This window comes from Epinephelus moara, chromosome 20, assembly GCF_006386435.1.
Source record: "Epinephelus moara isolate mb chromosome 20, YSFRI_EMoa_1.0, whole genome shotgun sequence".
NCBI classification, from domain to species: domain Eukaryota; kingdom Metazoa; phylum Chordata; class Actinopteri; order Perciformes; family Serranidae; genus Epinephelus; species Epinephelus moara.
Window position 1 is genome coordinate 30,776,883 of NC_065525.1, and position 24,809 is coordinate 30,801,691.

Consider the following 24,809-nt stretch of genomic DNA (forward strand, 5'->3'; position numbering starts at 1 on the left):
ATGAAAGTTAAGGTGATGAAAGTCTAAGTACGACAAGTGGGTCCAACAGATACCGACTTTCACCCTAAAGCCAAATTCTATTCTTTTTTCCTAAACCCAACCATGTGCTTTTGTTGTTGGAGGGAAAAAAAAATGTCAAATTGCGGTGTTGTACCGACGCAGTGCGTTTATTTTGAAAGAGACTGTATGTAAACGGTAAATTTCCTGTGAAAACAGGGGAACTGCCCATTGGTTCGACAGCCCATTGTTCCGACCATATTAAACTCATCGAAATCATCATGATGCCCTGTGGTTAAGGTCTGGTTAGGTTTAGGCACAAAAACCACTTGGTTAGGGTCAGGAAAAGATCATGGTGTGGGTTAAAATGAAAAAGAAAGTGACAAACACATAAGCCGTGAGCCTGCTCCGCCTCAAGCCGGTCGCGGCGCACCATACGCCCGCCGCGAGCCGTTCAGCACCGCGGACAGTCGGACTAATGGGATGTCGAACCAATGGGCTGTCGAACCAATGACATGGACCCGCAAACAGAAGTGTATTTTGAAAGAAGACAATGCATGTAGGTTGAAGTTGACACGGCATCCCAGAACATCGACATCAAACGCACCCAGGGTAACATTCACGTTGTCACCAAACGTCAGTATGTGACGAGGTCGGAGTGAGAAAACGTGCTCAGATCATTTTCATTTGTAAAAGCAGTAATGCTTTAATGTAAAATTACAAGATTAAGTTTAATTCAAAATGTTGCTTAAGCAAAAGGTACTTTAAAATATTAATAAAAGTACTGATAATTCATATTCTGTCAGATTTGTATTATCTCTTTTGATGCAATCATGTGAAAGCATCACTTTAACATAGCTGCTTAATGCAAACCTAATTCTAACTATTTTATGTACTGCTGGTTAGTTTATCTCTCATCCTACCATTATATTTAACCACAGACCAGGAATAAACTACTGTAAGAAACAACCATCATGGCAAAATGTTAATGTTAATAAGCAGGCTACAACTTTTGTTTCTTCCCCTTCGTTTAAGTTTTACCAACATGGCAAGACAGTACTAACACATCCCAACTTAGGTGTACAGCAACTTCTCTTCACTGTTAAGCATGAGGCACTCACTCTCTCTTGTGTCTCACTCATACCTGTCCCCACAAAACAAGGGCAGGTAGGAACCAATTAGCTCATAACCAAGGCTCATAACCAAGGGAACACAATGACTCCACTTAAACACCACACATGAAAATACAAATGAAACAATACACAAAGCACTATAAATGACAATGAAATAATAATTTACCAGCAACTCAATAATGCAGAACCTGTTACTACTGACTGACTTATCTATCAAAGGGCTGTGGGTCAAGTAAGAGCACAGGGACAGCTGCTCAGAGTGACTTGATCCACTTTAATCTCCCAAAAAGAAAGCAGGACGACTGAAAATCAACAACAAGAGAGACATCTCACATCTTATATATCACTTCGCCGAACGTCATCATAACTCTTATCACCTGCGCATAAGGTGTGTGATATTAAATAGTTCCCAAATGTAATGTGAGGAGCAAAATGAATGTAGTGAACATTAAATTATGTAGCTGCAAAACAATGAACAATCTACTGGATATGTCCTGACAAAAATTAATCTCCTCTCACAATAAATAACACAGTAACTTAACTAACCCAAAAATATAACGTGTGCAGTGATTAGGGTCACAGAATTTATGTCATCTGAAATAAAAAACACAGGGTATTATTATTTTAGGAGACAGTTGACTTTGAACATCGTCTTTCTTTAGAAGGATGAGTATTTAGGGTCGTCGACAGAGCACATGAGAAAATCTGTGTCTGTCACCTTCAAAATGACAGAGTGTCCGTACGACCTTGATAGTGTGAGACATTTTAAAATAGGACCCACGGCAAACATGAACTCAATAAATAGTTCCATCTATTATAACAGCTTTTGACTGGGGTCCCCCGGGACTTCAATACAGTGGTACTTTTAAAAAGCACTAATTAAAACAGAAAACAATCATATGAAGTCATTTGGAAAAAAACTGATTGACAAAGTCGTGAAAAACTGGAATGAATAAAGAATAAAGCACCTCTGAGATCTGTGGGTACCCCAGCCAGGAGGATGAAGATTTTAATGTAGACTAGTGCGTCGTATTTTATTTGCTAATCAGATGTTTTGCATGTAAAATCTAAATTAGCTGTCAAATAAAGTCAAATATTTCCCTCTGAAGTGTAATGGAGTTGAAGTATAAAGCAGCATAAAGTCAAAGCACCTCAAATTGTTCTTAAGCACAATACTTTACTTCTCACTACGAGATCCTGCTGTGTGACAAAACTGTAAAACACCTAATGTGCTGCCACAACACAGTGACAGCAAACTGTCCCGCACTGAGCTCTGACAAGACATCTTTTAGCAGAGATGTAAAAATGATCTGTGAAAGCACAATCAGATGTGAAAGTCATCCGACGTGATGGTAGGAGCCAGAAGTAGCGAGTCTTACCAATTTTAGACTTGTCGCACAGTTACCTTGACAGACTGTAGTTACTACTGACAGTAGTTAAAACTAGCAGCTCTGCGAGGCTGTGCTAAGTGTTAACGTCAGCTGCTAACGTGGTCACACTGACGGTGTTAACTCACTGAAGGATTGGACAAATTGAAATTTTGACCTGATAATGGAATGTTAATGGATCGCCAAAGATATTACAGCTCATCCTGACAGGAACATGAAAGTCTGCACCACAGTTCTGTCCAACTGTTGCTGAGACACTCAACTTAAAACTGCAAATATCAACCTCGTGGTAGCGCTGGGGGAAAAGTCAAAGGATCACCAAAGTCAGTAGGGTTCATCCTCTGGGGATCATGAATATCTGTACAAAACTGAATGGAAATCCATCCAATAGCTGTTGAGATATTTCAGTACTGACTAAAGTGGGGGCAAACCAGCTGACAAATGCTGCCATTCTTAAAACCACGCTGCAAGAGCACCAGTTCCCAACCTGAGGATCGTGACCCCTGCTAGGGGGCGCCAAAGCTTCACAGGGGGTCTCGAGGCCTTCTTGATTTTAAGGGGTGTGACAAAACAATTGTAGGCCTTTATCTCAGCTTTGATGAAATGAAATCATCTTTAAGGCTGGAAGAAAGACTCACCCTGAAATGGCTAGCACAGTAGAGCCAAACACTGAAGGTATGGATGGCCACACAATGGACATTTACAAAATGGAGCAGATGACAGCATTTGTCAACGATAAAACTGAACAATTTGTTGCACGTTAGGAGAAATGGGTCAGCTATGTAAAACCACATAGGCCTAATTTTATTTTCACAAATCATTGAGTATATTGTAGGGAAGTTTTCCCTACGAGCCTCTGAAAAGCCCACTATGGGATCTGACAGACATGAACATCTGACGTACACATGCAGTTTAGCTTTAATGTCAAATGCCAATAAAAAGTAAATTACAAAAAAAAGAAAAAGAAATTATCTTTAAAGTTTAGATTATGATTGAATATATAAACTTAAAAAAAAAATCTCAGAGGGCACGGTAAAGACCTGAACACATGCTGTATTCACAGAGCCATCACTCTCTGCCAGGGGCGTAAATATAGGCAGTGCAGGCAGTGCGGTGGAGGGGCACAATTGCCTCCTGGAAATACGCCCGTGTTCAAAGAAGAACTCATGTTGAATCAAAAATGGTGCGATTTTTGATAGATGACCTCAAGAAGGCAAACACATCTCCATCATGGTTTTCTGTTTTTGTAAAATAGCACCAGTCTATAACAAAATTATTAGAGCTGTCAAGAGATTAAAAAAAATAATCTTATTAATTACATGCTCTGTGATTAAATAATCTTGATTAATCACATACATCAATTTTTACTGTGAAAGTATTTAAAAAATTTCAGTTCAAATGACTTTTGGCAGATGTGTTGGAGTAAAGCTGCTGGATTTTGGACACAGTTGTCCCCCTGTCCTCTACCACCCAGTCTGCAGTCCATTTTGTAAGGGAGTTAGTTAGTCGGTCTCAGGTAGACTTCCTCAACTTGAACACCTGGTTGAGTGTGGCTTGACGAGGCTGACTGCTAGCGCTAGCATCAGAGGCTGTGCTGGCTTGGACCTCTGGGTTCACTGCTAAATGCTACTATCAACAGTTCCGTTTTTTAAATGACCATGTTCCATTCACGGGGCCAAGCAGCATCGCCTCGTCTGCCTCCATCATGTGACAGAGCCACTGTGGCCTTCAGTGACGCACCGGGTCAAAGGGCACCACGGAACGAGATTAATAAGCATCAGTTTTTTTAAACGCATTATTTTTTCTCAGATTAATTAATCAAAATTAACACATTATTTTAACAGCCCTAAAAACTACATGCTTATTGTACACAAACTATAAAAAACAATTTAGTTAAACAAATAATTTCCTATTTTCATCATATACAGATATGTAATGATGATTGCTGGGTAACAAGTATGTTAATGTCCAATATCAAGTCTCAGTCTAATCATGTAACGAGACAATACGATTCACAGTAACTAGTTTCGGTGCAAAATCTTTCAAGACTGACAAGCTGGGCACATCTGCAAATGGATATGACATAAAAGTGGCAGTAAGACCTACAACACCTACCTTAGTAAATTACTCTGAAATACAGACAAAAGACAGACACTGATATGTGATGCCTTCAACCTGCCATGTGACCACTCTGAATTTACAGGTGGCGGGCACAATAAAAACCTCATCACCATTTCTCTTTGTGGAGATTTAATGCTCCACCCCTGTGGAGACCGTGGCAGTGAAGTGCTGATTTAACACAGTGGTAATTCTTTAAGACCAGAGTCTGTTATTCAGTTGCATCATCTTGTTGTGTGTGATTGAGAGTTTGACTTCATCCATTAACAACAACCAACAAAAAACGAATTTACACGAAAACTTATACATTAATGTGTTTTCACAGGCTGATAGATATCACAAGCAGGGTTCCCACAGGTCTTGGAAATGCTTGAAATTAAGGGGAATAAACCAAGACATAAATAGGCATGGATCATTGAAAGTGCTTGAATAGAGACTGAAGTTCTTTGGATTTCGTCTGCCGTCACTGTGAAGTGTTCACACAATACAGCCTCTCTTCCTTTTTAATTGTTGTCTGTGAGCTTCTGTAAGGCTGCTCGCTCTCATTATGAAAACTCTCACTGTTAATAGCCTAACAGTAATTAACCTTGATCCGTGTCTCAAACTATGCTGTAATGGGTCCTTGAATCTGAGGGAATTGGGCCTGGAAAGTCTTTGAGAAGCCCTGCACCCTGTGCTTTATACTACACAGGCTTTATTGTGTCCACCAACAACAGCAGCCTATGATAGTGACTGTAGCAATATCAGCTGGTAGTTACAGCAGATATATTCATAATGTTTATCTGTGAGGGTATGCTATGCAGGATTGTGGGTTACTGTTTGCAAACTGCTCGCTAGTGACAGTGAAAATAAAGCGGACCTTAGATTGGTTCCTGTTTGCTGTTTCACCTCACTGTATTTGTGTTTTTCAGCACTGAGTCTCTTGGATACCTGCTGCTTACAGTCTGGCACCTGGTCACTACCTTTTTATAAAGCCCAGATCTCACCTGAATACTGTGGGGTTACACACACATCAATGTCCTGGATGTAGAACATAAGAGAATACAGGCAGAGAGCAGAGTCTCTGCAGAAAAATACACCACCACACATTTCCAGAGGGTCATGAGTGATGATTGAGATGGATTACTTTTGTATGAGTCTGTACATAGTGTATCTTTAAACTGCAATTACTGCCTGGCAGTTGTATGTCCCCACTAACCAGTCAAATTGCAGCTATTGTTTACATCCATGTCATTGTGTAAAATGTTGTCATGATAAGCGTATGAATTCTTGAGCTATGGCCAAAAACATGGTTTATGAGGTCACAGTGACCTTGACCTTTGACAACCAAAGTCTCATCAGTTCCTGCTTGAGTCCAGGTGGACATTTGTGGCAAATGTGATGGATTTCCCTCAAGATGTTCTAAGATGTCACGTTCACGAGAATGAGGTGAGTATGAGGTCACAGTGACCTTGACCTTGGATCACCAAATTATCATTAGTTTAATCTTGAGTCCAGGTGCACGTTTGTGGCAAATGTGGTGGATTTCCCTCATGATGTTCTTGAGATATCGCGTTCACGAGAATGAGACAAGAGTAAGGTCACAGTGACCTTGACCTGGGATCACCAAATTGTCATTAGTTTAATCTTGAGTCCAGGTGGACGTTTGTGGAAAATGTGGTGGATTTCCCTCCCTCATGTTCTTTAGGTATCGCGTTCACGAGAATGAGACAAGAGTAAGGTCACAGTGACCTTGACCTCTGACCACTAAAATCTTATCAGCTCTATTGTGTCTTCCTACTAAGTTTAAAAATAGCCGCCCAATAGACACCATAATGGAAGATATGAAGAGCTCACTGTTTTGGTTGAGTTTTACTCCCTGTTTCATGATCCAGGTGCTTCGGTTGTTTTAAGAGCTGACTAATTTGCAGGACGTATGGAGAGTTGCAAGACGACGCTACAAACTGATTGTCTTGACTACTGCATTTTTAAAAAATGAAAACAAAAATCCCCAAACAAACATTCCCCAAATAAACAGGCCTTCACAAAAACAAAGTTCAGATCAATGGGGTATCAGACGACTTCATCAAACAATAAAAAACTAAGATTAAAGACTGTAACCCTGCGGTGTCTTCCACACTCCACACTAACTTTACCACACCTGCCTTCAATTAAAGGTTCCCGATATGCCAGGTCAGGTGGCGCATTAGAGTGACTCAAGAAATTATAGGAAACTAGGACTTGCTAGAAATGGCTCTAACAAGTTCATTCTAGAGTCCAAGTGAACACTCTCAAGGTGTTCTTGAGAGATTGAATTCACGAGCATGGAACATATGTATGTACGTATGGAGTGACGAATAACGTACGACTATACGAACAAATGGAAACGTACAGCCCTAAAGCACAATGCCTCCAGCCATGATGTCCTGTATATGAAGACATAAGAAATGTACTTTTCAGTGAGATGACTTCTATCTACGATGATTTCTTCTGGCTCGTTGATCATGAAACCATAATCATGATCATTTAGTTATCCAATCAAACTTTACCACGATCTCTATCAGCCAATCAGGATCATTTTAGGCAGAACTGTCGCACCCTCCTCCACCCCGTTAACCTCCAGCCATCGTATCCAGGAGTCCAGGACGAGCTCAACAAAGGCTCATTCGTCTACTCATCCAGATCATCGGCACTTGTCCATCTTCTTCTCATCTCATCTTCACCACTTCTACCACCACCAGCATCTAGACTCCGAGGGGGTTCTCATTTGACTATGGATTCAACACCCTCCTTAAATCACACCATCTCTATGGGGTCTAATCGCTAAAGACTTTACACATTTTTCATTTGTATGTGCACATGCTAATAAATATTCTTTTTACTATGAAAAACAAGTCTCTCCTGATTGAAATAAAAATCAATCAATCAAATAACAGGAAACTAGGACTTGCTAGAAATAGCTCTAAAAAGTTCATTCTAGGGTCCAAGTGAACACCGTCAAGGTGTTCTTGAGATATCGCGTTCTCGAGAGAATGGAATGTACATATGTACGTGTATGTATGGACGGATGAATAATGTATGACCACACGAACACATGGAAGGACGTACAACCCTGAAACATAATGCCTCTAGCCACGACTAGCCAGCACGGAGGCATGCAAATCTATTGAACTTGCACTGGATTAGCAGAGGTGATCGGCTGAAGGTGTCTGAAGGTCTGAACTTGACATAAAATAATGGCGCCATATGATCGCCACTTAACGTATCATCCATCCATCTGAGACCGCATGAAGACAGTTAAAGATGAGGAAAATATTAAGGCACACCTGTACATGAGAAATTAGTTTGAGGTGAAGGAGAAAAATATAGCCCCGGAGCACATGCCCTGTTTAGTTTCTGTTTGACCAAATGGCCTACATTAGGTGATATATTTAGCTATTTATAGAAGCTGGGGCAGGCAGGAAACAGCTGCCATGCGTCAGGGTGACAGGCTGACATCCCTCATCTCAGCAGGACCTCCCTGCCAGGCAGACAGGAGGAAGCTCTTTATACCTTAACTGAAATGGGACATAGCCTCTTATCATTCATACTGCATACAGAAACTAATAATCTATGGAGCCTGTGGCAAAGACTCGACAATGAAACTGGGTTAACAGTGGCAAGTATGGGCAGCTCCATTCGAGGCGGCACTTGTGCTCTTTACAGAAATCTACTGTATATATTCTGCCTTTACAGCGAGCACTGGATCTCATTCAAGTGGGATCAGTATTGATCATGAGGAGCTTTTATTGTGGCATCCTGGCGCTGTAAAACTGGCACGAGATGCCTCGGCTCTGACGAAAAAATGAGACGGTTCATCAAGAGCGAAACAGAGCTTTAAGCTGACAAACAGGCCGAATCAATATTCATGACTTTGCTGTGAAGCTGCTCACGTTCACGTATTATGAATGGGCTGTAAACCAGATTTCAATTAATGTGCTCGCATCAAAGTTTCACCGCTCTCTGAAACTGATGACAAGCGATGCCTTCTGTTTGTCTTTGCTACATGAAAGTCTATATTGATTTCAATGCTCTCACGGGATACAAGACAGTAACTGGTGTTAACATTGCACACTATTACACAAAGAAAGTGTTTCTGTGGAATAAATGTATGCTACAGAGCATTTAAGTGTAGGTACTTTAAAAACTGAGGTAACTGTCAAGGTAATGGATTTCTCTCATTTCACCCGACTTCATGTTTTGCTGAGAGGCTTTAAAAACAGCATAACTTTCTTTTTAAAACCTTATCTGCAGCGAAATCCTATCACTCCTCAGATGAGGTGTCGGACTAGCACAAGTTACATCACTCTTTGAATTCTTTTTCGTTCACACAGCAGACTGATGATTGCTGTTAGCTATAATCTCCGAATCTCTGCTGATCACAGATGTTGGCTTGTTGGCTGAGGGGCGTTTTTGATAAAGAGACAAATGTCAGGGGGAGGGATACTCGCAGTCTGGCATTATAAAAGCTGGCACCGTTTCAAGATATTGTGTTTGCTATGCTGTCCCATGCGCCTGAGAGGGGGAGAAAAAAAATCGGTGCAAAGTGCAATTCACCCCTCCCACACTCCTCACAGTGACGGGTGGGACTATCATCACCTTCCTCATAACTTTTTGTTCCTACATCTGTGCTGCAGGGATGGATTTCGAGGTCAGGAGCGGGGCAAAGGCTGGATCTGGTCTGGGAGCTGCAGCATAATAAATGCTCATTCAATGTTTACCATAGTGACAGTGGCATCTAAAAATAAAAGAACAACTGTTTCTCCCTCAACCAGCGCTCATTACATGCCAATGCGGGGAGTAGTGTAATGTTCAGACAAGCATAGCGGACATTAACAACGTTACAGCTCTCTGTGAAAACAAACCGCAGTCTGTTCTTTGTGTGCCGATTAGCTCAAGTGTTGCACAGAAGTAACAAATGCAAGGCCACTGACTTGCATATGTTTAACTCTGCAATTTATTACAGTGTTTTTTTTCTCCCACAATGCTAATGTGAGCGTGTGGGAATTATTCATATCAAGTCATTCCTCTGTTGTTTCGACACCATGTTGAGTTGATAATTAGTTTTCTGACCTTACAGTGAAACCCTGACCATAAAAATTTAAACGAGCGTGCGGTAGAGACTGCAGCATGTCCGTCCGTGGAAACTTCAGTGGCTGAACTTGAACCTGTAAAATGGATATCTGCTGTACAGTATGTAAAAATGTATTGAAAGCAAGGTTCAGCTGAAATGAAAGGGTATTAACTGACACAATGGAATACAGAATAACCTTCACAATAATGTTACAATCCTTTCAGAATAAGAGGGAGAGAGCTGAATGCACTTCAGCTTTAAGGTCCAGTGTGTAGGATTGAGGGGCAGCTATTGTCAGAGATGGTATATAATATTCAGAAATATGTTTTTTTCCAGTATGTAACCAGCACAAACTATGAACTGTTGTGTTTTCATTGCCTTGGAATGAGCTGTTTATATCTACACATGTAGTGGATCCTCCTCCATGGAGTCCATCATGTCTTTCTAAAGTAGCCTTGAACAGACAAAACCAAACACTGGCTTTAGATAGGATCATTCGTGTTTTCCCATTGGCTCCTACATACTTGAAACGCGAGAGAAGTTTCATTTCTGCAACCTTACTATCAGATATCTGTCCAGAGTGTAATAATTATTTTTCTTTAGTGTTTAATCACTTAAAAGAAAATAAGAATCATTTCTTTTTTTACTGTGAAACTGCTTTATTAAGTATTTTTACCAGTTTAAATCGGGTCTGTAGGTTTTGGTGAGACCTGTGCAGATAATTTGGCTCATGGTAAAAAAAAAAAAAAAACCTCCTGAATGTCTGGATTATAAACAAGGTAAGCACACATTACGTTATCAGGGAAAATAGGTGAGAACTTTATTAGGTGCTGGGTGAGCTGCCAGTCCATGGTGTGCCAAAATGTAAGATGAAACTGCTTTATTCAGTGTTTTTACCGGTTTTAATCACCAGGGTTCTCATTTATGAAACAATGCGTAGGCTCCATACTAAAAATGTATGTATGGACAAAAGCCAAAAATGGTGTGTGCCAAAAAATACTCGACAATGTCTACAATCAGGCTTCCACTTCTCTAAATGGTTCGTAAGCATGGGTCAAAGTTTCTTCCATCAAGTCTGTTTTTATAGATCACAGCTTGCGCGTGGGAAGTGGCATACGCCTCTTTCAGGTCTCATTTTGTGCGTAAGCAATGTTTATAAATGAGACCCCTGGTCCGTTTGTTTTGGAGTGGAAGAGACCTCTGCGGATAATTCAGCTCCCGGTTAAAACCTCCTGAACAATGAACACAGAAGGAATTTTAACCAGGAGAAGTTTTAGCTGGTTACAATCTGCAGTCCTCACTGATGGGTGCCACTAAATCCACCTAAATCTGACACACTGGACCTTTAAAGGAATAGTTCAACATATTGGGAGATAAGATTATTTGATTTGGTTGAGTCAGCAAAGCTAACACTTCATTTGGACAGTCCGCCTATGGATAGTTTATCACTTGGATATCATTTATGGCTATGGATTGTCATATGGATTACTGTAAATTTATTATGTTGATCTATTCTGTACACACAACATCTATTGGGATAGAGGGATCCCTCCTCAGTTGCTCTTCCTGAGGTCTCTACCATTTTTCCCCATTAAAGGGTTTTTTTGGGGAGTTTTCCCTTATCCGCTGTGAGGGTCCAAAGACAGAGGGAAGTCGTATGCTGTAAAGCCCTCTGACGCAAATTGTGATTTGTGATATTGAGCTTTATAAATAGAAGTAAATTGAATATAGAGTATTTGTAACATTTTAACAGCTTTTTAGTTGAGATTCAACAATTCAGCTTTTTTTACTTCATCTACATATTGTTAGCATAATGTAGCTGAACTTAAACTGAGTGAGTGAATAGTTCAAGTTCAACTAAATTATTCTGACAATATGACAGTATGTCCATGAATTGTCACATATACTCTACAGACAATGTGTTAACAGAATAAAGCCAAACTGTTGAATAGCTGAATCTTTAACTAATACGCTGCTAAAATGTCACAAATGCTCTAAATTCAATTCAATTCAATTTTATTCATAAAGCCCAATATCACAGATCACAATTTGCCTCAGAGGGCTTTAATCCTCTGTCCTTGGACCCTCACAGCAGGAAGGAAAAACTTAAAAAGGTAAAAAACCTTTTAATTAAACAATAAAATGTGTTGCTTACAGTGTTGTGCTTTAAAAGAGCAAATTCATGGAAGGTGATCATGTTTCTGGCGAGCTGAATGAATCTGTTTGCAATTAATGAGTGTGAAGGTTATTTCTAAGGACAGTGAATGAGACTCACCTAGTGTGTGTATGCTGGTGCTGTGGTGAAGACTGTTTCAGCATCAATGTGTGTTTCCCTCTACCCAGATCTGAACCAAACCTTGTCCTTTACCTAACCACATAGGGGGTTTTAACAGGAGGGAAACAGACTTCAACACAACACCAACACGGCCATGGTGCAACTGGCAATTTGGAAGCTAGTTCATGTGAATATTTGAAGGACTTTTTTGAGCAAATCAGTGCAGAATGCAACAGGAAAAAATCTCACATTTATGTGCAAATTGGACCTGCCAGGTCTGAAAAAAACAAGTTTAAAATTCAAATTGTGAACTATGAACATGAACTACTTTGTTTAATCAGTGTGAAGTGAACCTAGAGTTGGCACTTGTGAAGTGTGAGCGTGCACAACACTGGTTACTTATCCATGTCCTCTGGAACAACACATACAGTAGAAGCAACTGCAGGACATCATAATTGTTCTGTGGCTTCTGAAGCTGTTACAAACCACTACTGAAATCACTTCTGTGATTTGACAATGTTCTGGGTAAGGTTTGGTTTGAGGAGAAATTGTGGTTTGGGTTAAAACGACTACGACTGGAAACAAAGAAACAGCTCACCTGGCTCTGTCCAAAGGTGACAGAATCTGACTACAAGCACGTTTACATCTCACTAATCAACATGCTATCCTTTATATCTTGTTTGTGAATCTGTACACCAGCGTAGTGTAAACATGACCTGTTGTGGGCTTAAAGGGTTTCTCTGCCATAAGCAGTGACAACACGACTCCAGGAAGCAAAACAACAACAAATGAAACAGACTTTCACCATATTGACAACATGTAGGCGGCGTAAAGAATGGAAAAAAAGATGCTGCAAACAAAAGACAATCAAATCAAGAAACTAATTCACCAACGTGACACATTAGTGACATAAAGAAATGTGCCACAAAGAGAAAAACAAAGCCAAATGCTGCAAGTTATATACAACACAATGGACGTTACCAGGGGACGCCAAAAACTGATAGCAGTGAAAGATGAACTCTAGATATGTGGCAAATTTCTGGTGTACTGTGCAGGATTTGCTCACCAGCAAAGGTAAAATAAAAAGCCAAGCCTAGATTCTTACTATACTTGCATGTCTCTTTGATGTCTGCTGGCACCCGGTGGCCACCTTTTTGTAAAGCCCTGACCTCACCGGAAAGTTGTGGAGGTGATCTTAAGTGCTATATCGTAGGCAACTGGACTTGCGTGAGAACTGAAGAAGCCTCTTGGATGAGAGGTGAAACGTCTTCAAGAAACTCAAGCAAGTCCAGCTGCCTATGAGATAGCACTTTAGATTACCATGACCGGGATGACTGAGAATCTTCAACGTGTTGTGGACGTACACGCCCGAGCACAGAAAACAAGAAGAAAGGTAGAGGTCGAGTCTCTCTTCTAGTGGGTCATGAGTGATAACTGAGTGGGAGTACGTGTGTATGAGCATTGTTTTTTAGGACAATCCTACACAGTATATCCAAAATGAACATTGCTTGCTATTTTCTTTATTTGCTTGTGCTTTCTAAAGTTGCACTGCGCTGCATGGTTGGGTGAATCGATACCTATGAGTCTGAGACCACCAACACTAAGTCTTCTTTTATATATCAATGCTTGCATCGATAAGATCAATATACAAAAGGAAAATAGATTGAACACTTTTATTAGCTATCCAAAGACATGCAGGTTAATCAGTGACTCTAAATTGCCCATAGGTGTGAATGTGAGTGTGAATGGTTGTCTGTCTCTATGTGTCAGCCCTGTGATAGTCTGGTGACCTGTCCAGGGCGTACCCTGCCTCTCGCCCAATGTCACTGGGATAGGCTGCAGCCCCCCCGTCCAGTGCATGAACTCTGTTTCGCAGAGCTCACGCAGTGCACAGTTCTGTTATTTACCATTAAAAACTGATGGAAATATATTCAGAAGTAGCTTTTTAATGAGGATAAGATGATATTCACCTCATAAATCATGACACATGGTCCTCCCCTTCTTTATATTACATTACCGCCTTTAATAATGAAACCTCTCAGATCGATATCGGTGATTCTGGCCCTAGTGTTACTTGGTGTTGGCCTGAAACCAAATGTCACAGTGTTGCTCGCTCCCTGTGCGTCTCTCAACCACCACAGCACGGCCTCTGTAAGCAGTTAAAATAGTATGTACCTTTGTCAAGCGAAGTAATTGTAGTAATATGAGGGATTCGTGTTTAGAATAACGAGCTCCGCAATCCTGAAAATCTTTTGTGAATATATTTTTGCAGAATACGTTTATGGCGATCCTGATATGATAATTGCAGAGATCTAATGCTAAGCACAATGTAATCCACTTAGAATACTGTTGTACATCTCAACAAAGTGATGAGGAGGCATTATGTGTGTCTGCATACCAATCTCCATGACCACACAAACCATTTTCATCTGTATGTAAATGCTGAGTATGTAAATAAGCCATGCAGTAGCAGAGGAGCAGATAGCTGTTGGGCTGCGGTTTATCATTCGCACACCATTTGATCCACTGATGTCAAGACGCGCACTTTACATCCGATATCTTTTACAACATATCAACTCACGAGATAGGACACAGACACATAATAGGCAATATTTCTCCATTTCACTCATTCTCTCAAGCTGTTCCAGCGTTTCCGGGGTGTTAGATTGGATGGAAGTGGAGCAAGGCAGAGCAAATACTTTCTAACAACAATGAAATCGAGGTGATGTGTTCTCTCACATATCTCCTTATTTCCTAATGCAACGATGCTGCATTCATTCAGAGTAACTTTAATCTTGTTCTGGAAAATTCCATTAATCTTTGGCGTTGCTTGCAATACAAAGAAGACGAGGAAAATGCTGAGCAGTGGGAAAAACACTGATGCCATATTTTATGTCCTCACACTACGTTACCCAGGGCCCAAGTGCAGAACATGCTAGTCTATTTCCCTGCTTAATGCAGCACATTCAAAGTGAATTAATGAAAACCCCCCGCGTGGAATGAGTGTTATTGGCGCTGCCTCGAAGACGGGTTGTCAAAGAAATCGAATCAAATGGAGGGACAGCCATTTTGTCCTTGCCATATAGATTATTTATCAATCTGACCATCCGCAGTGACGCATGTCTGCTTTTAGAGTCAGTTCACACACACAGTATCCTCACATCAACCTACCAGCTGGTCATAATCTGTTTTTCAGTTCAGGGTTGACTGACCACAAATACATTTTCTCTCTGACATTGTATTATTCGATAGAAAATATATACACCGTCATTAAAATGTAATTTAAGGTGCAAATTGAAGTCTTTGAACTTTCCACCCATAAATATGATATAATAAATCTGTAGTATATGAATGCCTATAAAATGTTAATCAATCATTCAACTCACACCTCCATAACACCCTTTTAAATCTCTAGCTGCCAGTGTGAAACTGTTTCAGTCTGATGAAAACAAAGAGAATAAAGAAAATGCAGGGGCTTGCGTATTTTCAATTTAGCAGGAAAGAAAAGAGCATCACTGCTATGTTTTTTTCTTCTACTTCACAGATTCTGTCTTTTACAATGATCTTAATCTCCTCTGAGGAAGGCTGCCTGTTCCCCGCCCCTCGCTCTCACTCCTCCATTTCGCAGTCATTTGCATGGGCAGAAAAGGAGCTCGCACAGAACGCATTTCAGTGCCAGGTTCCCCTCATTAAGTCACCTGTCACTTCAGGACCATTATACCAGCCTCATATTAGCATCACCTCTCCTCCCCAATAAAGCACCTGGAGAGGCGCTGCGAGCCTACAGGCTAATGGCAGCCTACACATCTCACATCAGCCACTTCTGCTTTACACAGTAATACATCACATCGCTCATAATGGATTGCTGATTTTCATAATGTGCATAACATACACAATGCCAAGTGGTGTAATGTATTCTACTGAACACAAAAATTGCACCCATTGCGGTACATAATCAAACACACCAAATGTTCTCACTGACTGTCAGACGGATAAAAAAAAAAAGAAAAGAGAGAGTGAAAATCCTCTGCATTGGCTGCGAGCGGCATGGTAACTTATCCAACCACACGAGTGCTATATCATCAGGAATGCATTTGTTATCTCACGGGTGCAGATATACAGTAAAAGGCCCTCCAGATTGTTCCTGTACATTTCAATTACATTTGACATGTAGTGAAGGGTTTGGACTTCAAAAAGCTTTTCTCCGCACCATATCGAAGCATTAAGTTAACTCTTTGCATTGTGGGCTTTGATTGCAATGGCGTCGAGGTGTCAAAACTGGCAAGCATGATAATGCTTATACTTGTGGTGGTTTATGGGCCCGACAGTGACCCTCGTGTCTGTTAACCTTGCCTCCTCTGTCTTATAAATCCTACCCTGAGAGGTTTATAGGGCTCACTTGTCAGGCCTTTCCAGTCGTATTTGGTGGGTGGAGCTGTAGCACCGACAAACGACATGGTGATAAATTCTGCATCTGCTGAGTGACTACAATGTACAGGCGTGTTTGTTGCACCTTAGGACAATGCACATAATAAATGTCACAACAAGTCAGTAATTGGGATGATCACTCCTCCCGGGATTGTTCGGAGGCAGTGGTTGAAGGGGGGAGCATTGATATCAGGATTGGGAGAAGAGTGTTTGTTTGTGTGAAAAAAAAATGTTTGTGTCGGATGGTAAGGCCCATGATATCCATCAAAGGTAATGTCTGTTTGTGTCCAGGGGAACGTGTATGCCTCTGTGCCACACTAAACCCTGTCCTCCCCACTCCTCTTCCCCTGTGGGTTGCGCTTGACTTCCACCGTTTTCACAGCTGCTCTCAGCAGTGCACTCCATTACACCTTAAATCACTTAAAAGATCTGAAGCACCAAAAAGTCCCACTGCAGCTAATTCACCCTGACTGTGTGGATCATCGAGACAAAACAAGAGCAAGAAAACACTGCACCATCTGATTCCAGCCTAATAAAGTGGAATGTTATCTATATATTGGAATCTGTTGCTTCCTTAAATGGACGCGCTAAATCAAATCACTGAAATTATACTCTCAGCCCAGAGTGCAGTTTTCAAAGATGCTGCAAAACACAATACGGCAGATAAAAATCTCATATTTTACAGCCAGCCGCTGAATTCTTGAGGAACTTGGCAGGAGCATTGTGACAGAGGCAGATTCCTTTTTGTTAGGTATCCGAACGCAGCAGCAGAGATTAGGCTCAATAAATAAGGAGGGATAAGTGGGTCTTGTCCTGTGTTTGGTGGCACAGAGCAGTAGACACACAGAGGCGTGACACGCAGCTGCACAGTGCTATTGATTCTCCGCTGGTCTCCAGGCACCCTTCCCTTTCATTCAGGCTGCCTGCCAAGTGCCTCTGAACAGGAGCCCCTGCTCTCCCAATGTCTGCACGTCTGCTTAAGCACAATCAATGGGCCATCAGCGGGGGAGAGAACGCATGCCACTGTCTTTACTTCCACAGGGTGTGAGTCAGGGAAATTGAAAATATATGTAGTGGAAAGGCATCATGATACCATGCAGAGAGAGCATCATTGACTATCAGGATGGAAATCAAATGCCTCAGATGCTGGTTAGAGCCAGTGGCGCCCCCGCTAAGAAAAATCTACCCCATTCATATCTGAGTTAAATAACTATTTGTTAGATGCGGATCAATTTTTCTGCACGCTGAGATTTGAAACAAACCGTCAGAAAACCTCATTTCCCCTGATCAGATAAGCATTTGAAGGTTACAGGAGGAGAGTACAGCAACAGATATTCCCCTCACTTCACTGTATTCAGTAGACAACCCCAATCCAGCTCTACTGTAAGGTGTGTGTGTTTTTAAAAGCACACCTCAGGACAATGATTGATCATGAGAAGGAGCCGACTTTGTCTTTCAGTGATGGGCATTCAGCCTCTCCACCGGTGGTCCACTATGCAGCATTTTGCACCACTGCAAGGCTCTAGTTCAGGTTGCAAATCTGTCAGCCCGGCTGTCATGGTTCACAATGGAGTGACAGAAACGTCCCCATTACCAAGGACATTTTGGTTTTTGTTCTCGCACGGCAGAACATCTTTTTCAAATCCATCTCAAGCAACACAAAGGGGATTCCGAGCTGAATGCAGCAATATCTTTGTTGCTCCCCAAAGATAAATAATGAACCCTCTTACACAACTCATCTCTCATCTGGCGCTTTGAATCTGAATGGAAAGCGTGGCCGATGCAGCATTACGTTTGAGCTGGCAGCTTCAATCACCGGATCGTGCACATCACTAATTATGCACTCATTGGTCATTTCGAGGGTGAGTGGTGGTTCGACTGGTATTGAGTGAGCACAGGAGGGGAAGCTTTGAATGCCATTAAGAAGACCAGAGATCCACTAAGTCAGTGTCACCTGCTGCACGAGGGCAGACAGAGACAGGCTGTTGTAGAGACGATAAATAATAATAACAATAATAATAATAATAATTACAATAAGAAGAAGATATGTCGCCTGCATAGCTGAAGGGTATCCAGGTGCCGAGTGCCTGCATCAGTGCAGATATGAGGATCAAGAAGGATCCATATCAAACACATGAAAAGTCAAGCACACAACCCAGCTTGTTTGTATGAAGCATGAATATTCCTGCAGCATCTAAACTCCACATTCACATAATTATGCCTGACGCATCTCAAGCACACACACTTAAACACACACACACAAGCACACACAGCCAGTGGCAATTTGTTTTGCAATGTTTGATCTGTGGTGTTATGACTTTGAAATTAAAAGACAACATTATTTCAACAGGACCTCATTTCTGTGTCATCGGGGAAGAGCAGCGCGTGAGGACTAACATTGGCTGAGTGGCTCTTCAACCTCGTACGTGCAGCAGCATCAGCAGCAGCAGAGAGAGGAACCACCGGGATATTTTTAACACACAAATTAGAAACGGGTCCGATTATTATTTCCCACTGTATAACTTAATAATCGCGCTGCAGGCACTCAAACGCCACATTTACTTTATTCACTTCAACAGATACAAACCCCCAAATATCAGCCAGCCAGTCAGTGACAGCAACTTTTCAGCACCTTGGAAAGCGCACCGCCCCACGCTGCTGAGCCGGAGTGAATAATGGAAATAACAATAATAATAATAATGATAATAATAATAACCCCACGCCAGCATGTGAGCGCCTGAGTGCGCTCATCAATACAAAGTAATTTGATGTAATCGTTTTAATTATTTTATGCCACATCAGCACATAGTAGGAGCTGACGTTGTTCACGAGCATGAAATTAGCATTCAAATATTTACTGTACCTCGTTAAAGGAAGAGAGGAGGAGCTGGGAGCGTGAGTGAGAGGCAGAGGGAGGAGGAAGGTGTGTGTAGTGTGTGTGTGTGTGTGTGTGTGTGTGTGTGTGCATCTCTCAAACTACCTTTAATTCAATCTCTGCACTTGTGCCTCACTTTGGCTTGTGAATGCGGCATGCAGGATCTTGCCCAGTTAGGAGGCTCTTTCTTTGTGCTCTCTGTAACGTGGAATTTAAAGGATAATAAATAAATAAATAAGCCCTCTTCTCTGTGTGTTGATTGAGCACAATGGTTTGTGTGCACTGCGGTAACCTTTCCACAAGAGCGCGTCCAATAAAGCCCCTTGAAAACAGGCAGGGACGAGGCCTAACCTCCGGATGAGGGCTGCCTGCCTGTGAGGTGCAGGCTCATTGACAGGCAGTGAATGGCGCACACAAAGCCTCCATAAAGCAGCCTGTTTCCTGCGCTCATGTTGGCTGAGCCGCGCTCGAGGCCGTTAATATGCGCGCTAAATGCACACCTGTGGCCGCGCGTCAATTAGCCCAAACAATGGCCGGGAAATTGCGCTAATTAGGCTCTTAAAGCTGATTTAACTGCTCCTCAAGAATTAGGAAATAAAAGATAGTTGATTAATATTACAATTAAGCAATTAATGGCTTGTGTTGTGTGGTGTTGCGGTGTCATGTGGGTGTTTCACAGAGGCAGTGAGGTGTCCGAGTGTGTGATTTATGATGATCTGAGACAGCTTTATGGACTTATAGATGCAGCCACCTACCCCAGTGTTGTCATGGTGACAATGGTGTACCAAAACGCCGCGGGGATACTGGTGAACTTGCTGGCTGTGGAGCCTTTTTCTGCATAAAACATGACCGTCGCAAAGATAATGATGGCCATGGTGAGGGAGAATAGTAGGAAGCCCAGCTCGGAGGCGCAGCTCTTCAAGGTGTAGCCCAGGATGCGCAGCCCCGCGGAGTGCCGGGAGAACTTGAAAATCCGAAAGACCCGGAAGACTCTGAGCGTGACGAAAGCGCCGCTCACCTGGTCATTGTCGGTCATGACCAGGCCGATGTAGTAAGGCATGATGGCGACCACGTCGATGACGCTCATCACACTTTTCATGAACTTGTACCGGCTGGGAGCTGCTATCAAGCGGAGGAGATACTCGACCGTGAAGATCATGACGCACGCAGTGTCTAAACAAAAGAAGGCCAGCGCGTAACGGTCTCCACACGACATCTCCTTTGACCTGTTGGGCAGAGTCCCGCACGGAACCGTCTCCACCACGTTGGCCATCACTGATATGGCAATGAAGAAGCCCGTGACATAGTAGAAGACCAGAGCTAAGGTGCTGGTGTGAGGGTTTTCAAAAGCCCGCCACAGGTACTCCCGGGACGTCAGGTTCACCGGCGTGACGTCATTGCTACTGTCCATCTCCTCGTCGTCTTGGAGCCTCTCTGCGTTCTCGCGCCTCCGGTCCTTGTACTCCTCATAACAGCAGTCCCCGATGATCTCGGGGATGATACCGAAGAAAGCCAACTCCTCGTCGTACGCTGATATGCATTCTTGGCGCGGATAGTGTAGTTTCCCCGTGCGGTAAAAATTGAGGATATGTCTAAAGATGTCAGGGTCACGGTCGAAAAAGTACTCGTTTGTCTCCTCATGGAAAAAGAAGTCTCGCTCCGTGCTCCCCAGCAAAGTGTCCGGGTACCTCTCCAAAGTGGTTCGCCACGTCTGAAACTTGGTGCCACTCACGTTGAGGATGATGAGTCCGTCCTGGCCTTTCTTCTTCTCCTGCGGAGGCATGGGCATCGGGGTGCTCGCCACGGGCATCCATCCTATGGCCGCCGCTCGGGCGAACGGGAGCCATGCCGCTACACCTGCTGCCATGCTGGTCTATAGTGTTTAATACAACCCCGCTCCGGTTATCACAGTGCTACGGTTCAGAGATGAATTGCATCTGCAGGAGGAACAGCACACACAGAGACACTCGGTGGTTAGGCTGCTGGAGCACCTAGGCTTAACACAATGTGATAAGAAAACACACATTTAGCCTACTTATACTGATACTGCGCATAGCACTGTTGAGTATCACTCTCCAGCCTTTTCCCCTCATTGTAACTGTTCAGTTATGGAAGCCCTACTTTGCGGCAGAATATGAATTGGATTTCGAAAACGTCACCCATCAATAAGCAGGGACTGAAAGTAAAAGAAAACCACCCACCTTAGGAAAGGCTGCTCTTTAAACTGCATCCACGGTGAGTTTTTGTAAAATACCTATCCTCGGAGGGGAATACTCGCGATTCCGCCACCCATCTATCTGTCACTGCAGCCAGACGATAGAGGAAAAACAGTAGAATAAACGTCGCATCAACAAGTTAAACAATTGGAGCAGCAGTTTCTCGGCACAGAGTGGTCAGTCGTCCGAGCGCGATCTTTCCCCCTTTTTTGTCCTCCCTCTCTCTTCTTTCCATCCGCAAGGCGCTCAGTTGCATGCGTTTTTCCTCCCCGTTGCAGCTACTCCTCAATAAACTCCTGTTCCTCTCGTCGACTGCAAGACCACCCTCCCCCCTCCTCACCACCGAGCCCCGACTGTGGAGAGAGGAGAGAAAATCATATGCAGAGAGAGGAGTGGTCCTATCTGCACCCAGAAATGCCTCTGCTGCTTCACTGTGGGGCGACTAATCAATGCGTAATGGTCGTCCAAGTAGGCGGCATCTCCAGAGCCTCAAGTTAACGCTTGTGTTTGTGTGTTTGCTCCCGCTGCACAACGTGAACCCTCACAATCCCAATAACCCCGAATATACAACACTGTATATCATACACATCATGATATATCTTCAATAAGGTGGTGTATTTTCTGATGCACAAAGTCCTCTGAAGTTAATTTCCTTTTTTCTTTCTTAAAATCCCAAACACAGAGAATAAAAATAATCAGTCTGAGGAGCGTTGTCGTTGTTTGTTTTACCTATTAAAACTCCTACAGGGCGCCACGCGCATGGAAAAATGTATCGATTTCAATATTTGAGCTTATTAGTTTTTTTATTAAGAGAAATAAATACCCGGATTTCAGATCTGCAACAAATCGTGATCAATATTGTTTCTTGGATTGCATCGTTCTGTGATGCCGCTCAACAAAGTTACACAGCTTAAAAGGTCAACATCATTGGGCTACACTGCTCTACTGACATTTTCCAAAATAACCATAATCAATGAAATGTCTCTTGTGTTCCATAACACAACACTGCCATCTCCGAGGAGAGTCGAGACAGCTGCGTCCACTGTGAAGCATGTGTTGCGGCGGGGAGCGTATTTGGCTTCAGATCCACGTATGAGGACATAAAGAGCACGTTCCCACTGAGCCCTTTAACGCATTCAGGTCCCGTTTGAACCGTTTTCTGTGTTTCAGCACCACGGACAGCACCGCAGCTTTCAACATCCTGGCAGACGTCACTTTTTCCGTGCCACCGCGAGCGTACAGGTTACAGTTCCCTGGTATGTTTTACACCGCAGTCACTTAGCTGTAGATCTTCTCCAGCTTCAGCTGAGCTCACACAGGTTCAGAGTCATGGTTAAGTACACACAGCTGCTGAGCGTCTAGAAAATGGACGGGCTCTTTGACCACTGACTCCCGACCCCAGCTGAAATTAGGTGTGGATTCATTCTCTTTATAAAGAAAAACACCACAGCTGTTGCTCTGATTTAAAACACTGTAATTTGCAACATGAGAGGCGGAAGTGGCCTAGTGTCTTGCCCAAGGACAGTTTGACAGTATAAGTGGCTGCTGATGGACACATTAGATGTTGCACCAGTCAGACCTGTGGCCTTTTGTACTCCAGATGCAGTGCACTACATTCACACCCAGCCTCCGGTCCCCTCTGGCACAATGCTGAGTTTTTTTGTAGGATGAATGCACAGGACTGTCAGAAGTCCCATTAGTGTATGCTGAGCATGTCAGAGCACACTCAGTGTTCAGTTTGAGCAGTCAGGCCCAGGGGCTATGTATTCATCAGGGCATTTAAATATTCCAGCGGTTGCCAAATGGCACCAAACACAGGCGTCCCAGCTGAGCTGGATGCCAGACTAGCTGCAAGCTTGTCAGAGCACAGATAGCCACAGTGTTTTAATTTAAAAGGTAGTCAAAGTGGTTATTTAGCATTAACATATCCTGTAATTTAAGCCAAGCAAAGCACTTTGTTCAAAACGGTGTGAATTTCTGGTATTTTTAAGAAAACATGGTAATGTGTGCCCAGTGCCGGACCCAGCACACTCAGTGCCCCAGGCAAGCTTCCCCTAATGACCCCATCTCCACCCCACCCACCCAGCTGCCCAAAAAATGTAATATTATCTTTTATGTTTCAACAAGAGCAAGAGCTAATTAGACGTCTACACAAAAGACAACTTAGCTAACAAAAAGTATGAATAAAAACAATAACAGAATGCAGCATGTGCAAATGTAGTCATCTTTTTTTGCTTTTCTTTTGTTCTGCGCCCTGAATGGCTTTTGCCTTTTCATTTTCTGTTACTCTAATGCTCTCCACACGCACTCCACTTCACCGTACCCATCAGTGCTCTAGCATGTTCTGACTGTGATCGTCACACACTGATGAACACAGTTAGGTGAACTGCACTGCCAGGACTAGAGGTGGTACCCTGACTAAAGACTGACCGTTCAACCTGGTCTCACTCCACAGTCGTCGTAATATGGCACTTGGGCAGTGACTTGTGGCGTCAAACACTGACACAAAAAGCTGTCCTTTAAGGTCAGCATGATAGGCGGCTGGTCGCTGTTATAGTTTAACAGTGTTCAGTGGCATCAGGGGGAAATGCGGTCAGACAAGAACGAAAGTTAAGGCAGTGAAAGTCTTAGGACAGGTGAGAGGGTCAAACAGACACTGACTTTCACCCAGGAGAGCGGTGTTTGTGTCCTGTAAGATTACAAAGCCAAACCCTTTTCTTTTTCCTTAACCCAACCATGTGCGTTCGTTGTTGAATAAAAAAAACATCAATTTGCAGTGTTGTACCGACAGTACGTTTATTTTGAAAGAGACTGTATGTAAACGGTACATTTCCTGTGAAAACAGCAGTGTATTTTCAAAAGAAGACAATGCATGTAACAGGCAGAACTTGACACTGCATCCCAGAACATCAACAACCAACGCACCCAGGGTACCTTTCACGTCATATCTGGACGTGGAAAGTTCATGACCAAATGTCAATATGTGACGAGATCGGAGTGAGAATGTGTTAGACTGTTAACATTAGACCTGTGCATCATTTATGGTTGACTTCCCCCCCACCGGTGGCACCCTATGTCATCTATCGGATGATCTGCCCCTGTATATGTCTCAGAAAATGAGTATTAATATGTGATCAAGAGAAAATACATTGTTGTACAATTGTAAATTCTCTCTTTCTACAAGTGAAACCAAACTTCTATCCTGATTTCTTCCCACAGTGTACTCACAGACACATTATATAGGCCTAGTCATTTTATATGGCTGTGGTCAGACTGACTCCGTTCAA

The 24,809-nt window shown here is 42.7% G+C and overlaps 1 protein-coding gene across 2 annotated transcripts in view; it reads right to left on the reverse strand.

The window, feature by feature from the left end:
- Positions 1-21,910, reverse strand: part of LOC126408174 (potassium voltage-gated channel subfamily D member 2-like) — a 51,395-nt gene extending 29,485 nt beyond the window's left edge. For both annotated transcript variants that reach the window (XM_050073579.1, XM_050073580.1), the window contains exons 1-2: positions 21,508-21,910; positions 20,062-21,243 (exon numbers count right to left, since the gene is read on the reverse strand). In XM_050073579.1, the coding sequence (XP_049929536.1) occupies positions 20,062-21,173 (1,112 nt within the window). In that variant the 5' untranslated portion in view covers positions 21,174-21,243; positions 21,508-21,910. The remainder of the gene's footprint in view (positions 1-20,061; positions 21,244-21,507) is intronic.
- Between the last annotated feature and the right edge of the window lie 2,899 nt (positions 21,911-24,809).